The sequence below is a fragment of the Schistocerca nitens genome, chromosome 3 (assembly GCF_023898315.1).
Source record: "Schistocerca nitens isolate TAMUIC-IGC-003100 chromosome 3, iqSchNite1.1, whole genome shotgun sequence".
Lineage (NCBI taxonomy): Eukaryota > Metazoa > Arthropoda > Insecta > Orthoptera > Acrididae > Schistocerca > Schistocerca nitens.
Genome location: NC_064616.1, coordinates 320,846,219 through 320,856,923, shown reverse-complemented (window position 1 = coordinate 320,856,923; position 10,705 = coordinate 320,846,219). Strand labels below are relative to the sequence as shown.

At 43.2% G+C, this 10,705-nt stretch overlaps 1 protein-coding gene across 1 annotated transcript; it reads left to right on the top strand.

Annotated features, from left to right (window-relative positions):
- The first annotated feature begins 953 nt into the window (after window positions 1-953).
- On the top strand, window positions 954-5,408 carry LOC126249586 (inhibitor of growth protein 5-like). Its single transcript, XM_049951250.1, has 3 exons — window positions 954-1,060; window positions 1,993-2,071; window positions 2,159-5,408. Exons 2-3 carry the CDS (start codon window positions 2,049-2,051, stop codon window positions 3,090-3,092), a joined length of 957 nt encoding a protein of 318 aa, XP_049807207.1. The 5' UTR covers window positions 954-1,060; window positions 1,993-2,048; the 3' UTR covers window positions 3,093-5,408.
- Window positions 5,409-10,705: the final 5,297 nt, after the last annotated feature.

Sequence of the window (10,705 nt, the reverse complement as noted above, 5' to 3'; positions counted from 1 at the left end):
ATAGCGGTCGCGCGGTTCTAGACTGAAGCGCCTAGAACCGATCGGCCACAGCGGCCGGCAGTTGTGTACGTGTCAACTGGCAGTAAACTACTGCCACATACTGAAAGGACCGAAATTCATTTCACTCGCATTTAGAGAACTAGTTACAGAAAACAGCTGTTAATTACCGACATGAACATTTCTGAACGTACATTAATGAAAGTCATTTTTTCTATTTTTTTCCACATGACTTTTTTTTTCTTTCTGCTGGGCATCAGGACGCTCCTCCCTACGGGCCCCCGGGGAATTGCCCAGGCTGCCCCAGGATAGTTACGCACCTGCCACGAAGTATTGAGTTCCAGTATTATAACTCTCTTCAACATCAGTAATGTTGTGACCGAATTATGTCTATGGAAAGATTACATATTTCAGGTCTTGAAATTCATTTTGTTTCATACATGTGAAAATAAACCAGAAATAGTGAAGTCGCTCAATATTATCAACAATCTCTGTATTAGCTAAAAAATTCTTTCATCGAGTTAATAATTTATTCTGCCAAAGCAACCATTGAAAGGTAAACATCATCGTAAGCGTAATTTTCTAATGTTAATTATATTACAACAAATGCAATTAAACGGTATTTTCAAGTGTGCCCTTTGTACTGTTTGCAGTACACCAAGAAAGTACGTAAGTTCGGTTTTCTCAAAAGTTTGAATCTGGCAGTGGCCCTTTCTTTAACTCGAGCGTTCAAGTGCAACTGCGCGAAATAAAATTCCCAGCTGCATCAATTAAGGGAGCAATCAGTGACGGATGTTCCCGCGCGGGAGAGAGCGAGTGCGCAGGCGCGGCCCCGTTCCCGGTGCAAATGAATGACGGGAGCTGGGCTCCGTGCAGGGGTCACGTGGTACAGGGCGCGCCGCTTCGGGAGCAGTCGGCCGGCCCCGCAGGCGCAGCTGTGCGATCAATAGGAGGCGAGCGCGGGCGCTGCCTGGTCAGCTGACGGCGTAGCCTTCCCACCCGCCGACCGCCGACGCCAGTGCGTTCCGGTACAGCCAACGCGGTGCATCTCCTGTCCACGCAGGTAAACCACCACTCGCTCCCCGGCGAGTTCCCTCTCGTATTCACTTCCTAATTTACGGACAATATCGCTACCTTCTGACGAGGGTGTTCAAAGAAATGCATAGACAATTATTTTGCTATTTTCTTCCAGTCTGTTGTCTATATACAGTTATTTGTCGATATTAGGCTGCGAAGGATAATCATTTTACTTTTGTTAAGCTGACGTTTTGGAGTCGTTCTTGGTGGTGTTGTCTGCGCGATAGAGTTAGCTGTTTGAGTACTCCAAGGCGTGTTGATGGTGACATATGGAAAATTAACCGACTGTAAAAGGAGCTCTGTAGCTCAGTGGTAACGTTTACTTACGGATTCAAAGGTTTCGGGCTCGATCCCCAGAAAATCGCAAGATTTTTATCTGTCAATTAATAATTTTCCCCCTTTAGGCGCCGGCCGGAGTGGCCGTGCGGTTCTAGGCGCTACAGTTTGGAACCGCGAGACCGCTACGGTCGCAGGTTCGAATCCTACGTCGGGCATGGATGTGTGTGATGTCCTTAGGTTAGTTATGTTTAATTAGTTCGAAGTTCTAGGCGACTGATGACCTCAGAAGTTAAGTTGCATAGTACTCAGAGCCATTTGAACCATTTTTGAACCCCCTTCAGGCTATATTTGTTGATGTGAAAAATCTCGGGTTGCACAGTGGCTCGGAATCCATGTTGATCTGCAGGTCATGCTATAACTACAACCACCAGTAACAGGATTATGTTTAGTGAAGCACTGTGGTGTTGAAACCGACCTTCAGGTTGATAACATCTTTACCAAAAGGAGGGTTTTCATGTAACATATTTTAGAATGTGACGGTACTCACGGCACCAGGTTTAGAACGCCTATATTTGTTTGTTTATGTGTCGTAGAAGCATTGTAATGGCTCAGGGAGTAATACCAGTTTGTATTTTGCAGGATTTCGCAGTACTGCGAGAGAACCAGATCGTAGAGGCTTCGTCACAGAGCACAAAATGGATTGGAGACAGATCTCGAGGTACTATCGCGTTGCGACGGCGCGTGCAATAGCAGCGAGCGGAGTAGGCAGGAGGATGACTGTAGCGTGTCTTGTCTCGGTTCGCAGGGACGCGGGGCTGATGCAGACGGCGACGATGACGTGCGCGCTGTACCTGGAGCACTACCTGGACAGCCTGGAGCACCTGCCCATAGAGCTGCAGCGCAACTTCACGCTGATGCGCGACCTGGACGCGCGCGCCCAGGGCCTCATGCGCAACATCGACCGCATGGCCAGCGAGTACCTGCGCCAGCTCAAGACGCTGCCGCCGCACAAGCGCAAGGAGCAGATGAACACCATCCAGCACCTGTTCAACAAGGCCAAGGAGTACGGAGACGACAAGGTGCAGCTCGCCATCCAGACGTACGAGCTGGTGGACAAGCACATCCGCCGGCTGGACGCCGACCTGGCCCGCTTCGAGGCCGAGATCCAGGACAAGGCGCTGAGCACCTCGCGCAGCCAGCAGCAGCAACTGCAGCAGCAGCAGCAACAGCAGCAGGAGGAAGCGTACGCGGGCAAGAAGGGCCGCAAGAAGCTGAAGGACAAGGAGCGCAAGAAGCGCGCGGGCAACGGCTCGTCCGAGGAGGAGGCGAGTGTCGCTTCCAAGGGATCCCGCAAGAAGCACAAGAAGGGCAGCCTCGGGCTGGGCGGCTCTGGGCACGGGTCGAGCGCGTCGGGCAGCGGCGCCGGCCCGTCGTGCAGCGGCTTGGGCGGCTCCTCGCTCGTCGAGTGCATCGACGTGCCCGTCGGCGTGGGGGGCGTGGGCGGCATGCTGCCCAGCCTCGCCGCCATCGCGCACCCCTCCGATGTGCTCGACATGCCCGTCGACCCCAACGAGCCCACCTACTGTCTGTGCCACCAGGTGTCCTACGGCGAGATGATCGGCTGCGACAATCCGGATTGTCCCATCGAGTGGTTCCACTTCGCGTGCGTCGGTCTCGTCACCAAGCCCAAGGGCAAGTGGTTCTGCCCCAAGTGCAACGCAGATCGCAAGAAGAAGTAAAGCAAACCCACAATGCTCCCAACCACTCCTTCCTCAGCTCCTGTGTACCCCGCACGATCCACCCGCAGTTGCTGTGGGTACCACATCACGCCACACGTTTCCCAAAAAATGCACTGGCCGGGCGTCTGTTTTCTTCTTTCGATTGCCCTGTGAGTTTTACCCCTATTTGTCCTTATCTGAGGAAAGTGACTCTTTATGTTTGTTCCATTGCATCTTAAGTCTTCTTTTACGTTATTTGTGTGTTGTGAACTCGAAGATATTTCCGTCGTTGCCCCAGAGCGCTACACAGAACAAAGTGCTGCAAAATCATCAGCCGCACGACAACTAAAGGTAAATTCCGACTTTTGCCATCCACGTATTTAATGTCCGATCATGAACAGCACGCATGCTGTTTTAATGTTTTATCACATTCATATTTCCCTTTCATCTCCGCCCACACGTGTGCGTAGCATATCACCCCGCCTGTTTTCGAAAAAAATGTGCTGGCCAGCTGCCAGTATTCTTCACTCCATTGTCCTGTTTGTTTTGTCCCTATTTACTCATTAGATATGAGAATTGAGATATGAGATATGAGAATTCGTTTAATATATACGGGCACCATCCACAGTCGAGGGTAACAACGCCAACTATAACACAAAATATTGCGCACGAGCTAATTACAAAGCTAATAGAGAGTATTCAGTGTCCTCGTGCACTGCACGATCATGTAGGGTTTTCGCCGTGTCGCGCTCTTCGCCAACACAGGAATGGAAAACTCATTGTCCCCTTGAACATTCAAAATTTTAACCTATTTTTTACAACTACCGCTTTTGTCACAGATAAAACTGTTCCGCATCGATGGTCACGGCAGATCGCCTACGGAAGATCTGTCACCGCCGTAGCTAGATGCTAGAACATACGATTTTTTTTTTCAGATTTTATAACCCGAAATTCTCTGTGAAATATGACCTCGTGTTCATATTTGGTAACTTTGTTACCATTTTTCAGTTACTTCGTGTTATATTTTTGGCACATATTCGTAGGTGTCCTGTTTCTCTGTGCAGACTGTTTCTTTCGACTCCCGCAAGCATGCAACCCATCTCTTCTGACGATATTTAGAATCTGAACTAAATGGTATCTAATTGTCACGCTTTAAGTGTTTGATGTCGTGTACTGTGCTGTTGTGCTAGTTTACTACTGTAATTGAGCTGCGCTGTTTCTTCATTGATAAGTGTTATTTTACATGTCAAAAATGGTTGTTGAACACATTCTATTCTGCTGGCGAACAATCTCAATTACGTGAGCTTCATTCGCTTCTGCATGTGAGTAGTTTGCAAAAAAAGTATTAATTTCATTTCTCCACTGATAATTTCACAAATATAATCGTTTTAGATATCAGCTGTGGAATTTTAGACGACGTATTAAAAACAGATGTGTCGACTGTTCGTTTCTAGGCATCGGTTTCCATCAATTATACTAAACATACTGCATTTTGTTTTGATAATGGATGAGAGATGCCGCAAACGTAAAAGTTTCAAAATATTGAATATAAACAGTGTCGGTTGCAAATTGTCACATTTTTAGATATGATGATCGTCATTAAGTAATCGAAGCTAATTATCATTTTGTGACGATTTGCTACTGAAAGTGTTTATACTAAATGTATTAAGCATTTGTTTACACGATTTGGTACTATTGCTCTTCTGAATTACTCGAGATGTACCATTTAAGTAGGGCCTATTCCACCTCGGTGCTGATGGTTCTCAGTGTGTCAATAAATTCCTCATAGCGATCAACAGTTTCTTGAGCTATAGAAGACGGTTTAGTTTCTATACAGATTTCGTTGCATTTACTGTTACATATATAAAATATATACATTAAATTAAGGTTCTTCTTAAAACTAAGGAAACAAAAGAAGATATTGATGTTTTAAATGATATAAATGTATTATTGTGGGTTGTTAGATGTGGCATAAATGTGTATTAAAAGATCTTTTGCATGTTAATTGTTAAGAATGTGTCAAAACTAAAATCAAAAATAATGGATGTACATCTATACCAAAGATAAATGTCTTTGCTCCAGTTTTACCCAAAGAAATTCTTAACTGTAGATTTAGACTCATAGCTTTATTTGGAGGTGACATGAAGGAAATGATTGAAGGCTGCTGCCGCAGCTGTGCTGATGGATATTTTAAGTAATTGCGTTGGTCAACTGTAGTGGTATTATTTACTTTTAAGTTCGTATGTAGTTTAGAAATAAAATCTTAATATCCAAATGCGCATTTGTAAAAGATGTTGGAGCATTTATTTTGTAATTTCTTTTGCACTAGTTTTTCAATAAAAGACGTTTCTGATAAATCTGTAGTCATTATAAAATACCAGCAACTACATGTCAATGTATTTCTTTGCAAGCGATTTGGAGAGCAGCTTTTAAAAACTTGCTCATTAGATAGTATTAAACATTTTTGTATGTTGAAATCATTCCATATTCCGCCGATTGCAAATAATTTGTCTATTGTATATTTTTCCTGAATCTGCCTTGTAGTTTTTGCTATTTTGAAGCAAAAGTGCGTTAAGTACGAAACGAATGTAGACGTCGAGTCACACTACAGGTCAGTCGTCATGACAACCATTACTTCGTATTCACATTCGTTGGCGTCGCCAACACACAGACATATTGTCACATTCGATCCTGATCTATATCAGGCCACACTACAGAACAGCCTATCACCACAATGAAGATTTCGGGCTAGGGCAAAATCACAATCATGCAGATGGCCACTCAGAAGCAAAAATCATCTCTCATGACTTAAAAATATAAGGTACGTGTAAATTTTTAGAGGACTGAGTATATGGTACAAGAAGAGGTTAATAACATTCTTGTGTTCAACACGTATTGTGTCTAACAGTGATTTTAACGGCAAACACTTAAACAACCGTATGCTGACGACCGTGTAATTTTTCCTCCAAGTAATCACGTGAAATGTCTTCTATATGCCCATGCACCCCAGTCGCTGTAATTTCAAGTTCAGTGTGAAAAAATACAGGTAGAAGAAAGTAAAAGCACATACACATGTACTTGATATATAGCTGCTAAAATCGATGTATACCAAGAGAGAACAACCTAATGAAAAATGCAAGGCCTCTTCATACGCTTTGTAGCACAGAAGAAACGAAAAAAAAGAAAAAACACAGCAGACGACGATATACCACCTGTCTTGCACTCCACCATATTTTTGTGTTTGAGGTAACTGTTGCCCTGCATTCCTGAAAATTCAGCTATTTACTGTTGTTTCAAGTTAATACGTCATAGTACAAATGTTGATCGGATAGCTTTCACTTATTGATTTACAATTAATTATGTTACTGTTGAGCAAAGACGTCGCCATGCGGCACCAATCTGAATAGGCCTAACAGAAAGAAACGTCGACGGCTCAATATATTTTGAGGATTGAAAATCTCCTATCTTAATGTATGATTTTGCGATACATGGAATGATGGGTAGACGACCTGATCAGTGAAACCTAATAAACACAAGAACCAGTAACTTTCTCTAAATTCTTACTTGTTATGTGTTGCGATATCAGATGTGAGAAACGAATGTGAACTGTATATGTATGTGTGTGTGTGTGTGTGTGTGTGTGTGTGAGAGAGAGAGAGAGAGAGAGAGAGAGCGCGCATGGGCAATTTCACGACAGAGGTTGTGATGTTCGTATCTGCAGTCAGTATGTGATAAACCTGAACCGAGAAGTCACAGAAACACATGCACGCACTGTGAAACCTACGATGTAAAGAAGCTAACGCCAGCTGATTACAGAAAGGAATGCATTTTGGAACTTGTGTTTACTAGATTTTTGTCATTTGGTCCATACTACTTCTCCCCAAAAAATGGAAAACAAATATTTTGCAGCGAAAGGTATTTGTTTCATAGTACCGAAGACGGAGAAGTGCTCATAGCTCTTAAGGTATGCATTTTAAGCTCATGATTTGCTTCGAATAATCGTTCCCGTCATATCCTTCAATACTGACCATTCGTCCTCAGACCCCCTATATATTTTATCTATTAGTCTGAGAAGAGAGGAAAGAGGCCATACGTTTGTAGCGTCCGCGCCAATTGATATGTCTACGTCTACAAGGTGCTGTGACTTCTCCTGGCACGGGGACAGCATTTGATGTCGCTCTCGGCAGATTTTATCATTGTGGGTAATCTGTTCATTAAAACATGTGGTCAGTATGTGTGGAAGAGTGGGCATGTCACCGAAAAGTACAGCTCCCTTGGGGTTGCACTTACAGTACTTGATTCACAGAGGTAAATAAAACTTTCTGCATGTAGTGCCGGCCGAAGTGGCCGTGCGGTTCTAGGCGCTACAGTCTGGAACCGCGTGACCGCTACGGTCGCAGGTTCGAATCCTGCCTCGGGCATGGATGTGTGTGATGTCCTTAGGTTAGTTAGGTTTAAGTTGTTCTAAGTTCTAGTGGACTGATGACCACAGCAGTTAAGTCCCATAGTGCTCAGAGCCATTTGAACCATTTTTTTTTTTTTTTTTTGTTCTGCATGTAGTCAAAGCAAAAACTTCCTGCTGTACAGTCAAACTCGCGTCTCGATATTTCAGCTTATTCATTAAGACAGTCTCTCATTGGTCTCTTGCTGCTGAGAGGACCTCGTTTCAGAATTGGCTGCCCATGAAAAAAATCTGGTATGGTAACTAGGAATATAAACCACGACCTGAGGCATATAACTACTGACGCCGAGTACACAATCGACCTATTCGTAGCTGTCGAGACCGACATTATTCCGAGTGGTGCTCTAGATCATCACAACTGAGTTTTGTTCGAAACGTCACTGAATTATTAAATCCGTGCGTTTATGATTCGTGGCACAATGCCAGCAAATATTTACTCGGAGATGAATTTTTTTTCCATTTTAAGGTGGGAATTGTCCGTTGACACCTGTTGGCTCTCCTCACGCCATTCTTTGAGCAGGTGCCCAGAGTACTCTCACACGTACGCGATTACTGATGCTTCCTACAACACTTTTATCATTTTATTTTTGTTGTGGTCGACAGCTTCAGAGTGTTTTTAAAATGAAGACATGGTCCAAGCAGGCTATATTATCTGTGCGATCGACCTCTTTCAACCATGGGTCATTTTCAAGCACGTATGAAGCTGGAAGCTTAAGATACGTGCTTGAAAATGACCCAAGATTGAAATTGGCCGATCGCACAGATAAAAAAAAAAAAAACAAAAAAAACGGCCTACTTTGACCATCATTTCATTCTCTTCCTATAACACTATTACTTTATTTCTGAGCTGCATTATAGCGTATATCTTTGGGCAAAAATTGCGAGCTGGGAGGGGAACAAGACTGGTACTGAAATCCTGCAATACAGGGTGAGTCGCGTAAAATACCTCTTTTGTTTCTCGGATGGTTCAAGACGTCGAAACGAGCTTTTCGGTAAATGATAGTATACAGCGTGGTACGTACTTTTGTTGTAATGTTAATATTCTTAACTCTTATGTCAACGAAGATATTATATCGGAACGATGCACCATTTTAACGGCATTCGAAAGTTCTAGAAAAGACGAGTGTCATATAACCCTTATTAATGATGAAGTTGAAACTTTTACTAAAAGTTTCGAGAAATGTGCTAAAACTGAAAGGCAAGGTGGCCGGAATCCGCTATTGCGGTGTAAACGCTGTCAAGTGGTGCTCTATGCCAAGCCATTTCGTTATATACAGCAAGAAGCTAGGCCTATGTTACTAATTAATTTAATTCTCCATCTTCATCATTAATTTATATCTTTATTCTTTAAAAATAAAATTTAACGCGTTTCGATCAAAGTCACCATTAGAATCTTTCACCTAAACAGAAAAAAATGAGATGTAATATTTCTACAATAATTACAAAAATACATTGTATAGAAACAACATGAAGACAAACCACATTTAAAAACTCGATACACTGTAGGTCGTCAATACATACGTACTCTTGTACCATGACTGCTGAGTGCTGTTCAGTGAGGTAGCCTGTCTTAAATGACAATCTGTAAAATTAGAATTAACGTTTATAAATCAAGCACACAGTCATTTCATAAAAATAATCCCTAAAAATTGAAATTGTCACGCTAAAATTTAAAACAACGTCTACAGATTGAGCATACAGTTATTTCATAAAAAATAATCAATAAAAATAATGAACAGGACATACTATGTTAAAAATTAGAATTTACATCTCAAATTAGGCATACAGTCAGTTCATAAATATTAAACTACATAAATTAAAATGTGCAATTTTGTTGATAAACATTGTAATGTATGGCTATTGTAAGGTTATGCAAGGCAGAGCTTCACACAACTTTACCTCTGCTGTGAGATATGTAAAGCTACATTTTGAACTGAAGCATGACGGTTCCAATTCTTATTGATTACTTTTATAAAATGACTGTATGCTTAATCTATAAACGTTAACTGGAAATTGAAACTGACGCGTCCTATTGCTTGTAACGCCACCTGCCGGCCACAGATTGCGATGTAAGGCATCTGCCTCGATGAGTAGCACTAGGCATGATAAAACTCTACGTGTGAACTGACGAGATACAGTGTATCGACTTTTACAGTGTGGCATGTCTTTATTTTGTTTCCATAGGATGTGTTATTGAAATTACCTGTATTAATAATAAACCAATAAAATCGTCGTTCGCCTTTGAACATGTTACGAGGTGCATTCAAGTTCTAAGGCCTCCGATTTTTTTTCTAATTAACTACTCACCCGAAATCGATGAAACTGGCGTTACTTCTCGACGTAATCGTCCTGCAGATGTACACATTTTTCACAACGCTGACGCCATGATTCCATGGCAGCGGCGAAGGCTTCTTTAGGTGTCTGTTTTGACCACTGGAAAATCGCTGAGGCAATAGCAGCATGGCTGGTGAATGTGCGGCCATCGAGAGTGTCTTTCATTGTTGGAAAAAGCCAAAAGTCACTAGGAGCCAGGTCAGGTGAGTAGGGAGCATGAGGAATCACTTCAAAGTTGTTATCACGAAGAAACTGTTGCGTAACGTTAGCTCGATGTGCGGGTGCATTGTCTCGGTGAAACAGCACACGCGCAGCCCTTCCCGGACGTTTTTGTTGCAGTGCAGGAAGGAATTTGTTCTTCAAAACATTTTCGTAGGATGCACCTGTTACTGTAGTGCCCTTTGGAACGCAATGGGTAAGGATTACGCCCTCGCTGTCCCAGAACATGGACTCCATCATTTGGCGGTTACCCGAAATTTTTATGGTGGCGGTGAATCTGTGTGCTTCCATCGAGCTGACTGGCGCTTTGTTTCTGGATCGAAAAATGGCATCCACGTCTCATCCATTGTCACAACCGACGAAAACAAAGTCCCATTCATGCTGTCGTTGCGCGTCAACATTGCTTGGCAACATGCCACACGGGCAGCCGTGTGGTCGTCCGTCAGCATTCGTGGCACCCACCTGGATGACACTTTTCGCATTTTCAGGTCGTCGTGCAGGATTGTGTGCACAGAATCCACAGAAATGCCAACTCTGGAGGCGATCTGTTCAACAGTCATTCGGCGATCCCCCAAAACAATTCTCTCCACTTTCTCGATCATGTCGTCAGACCGGCTTG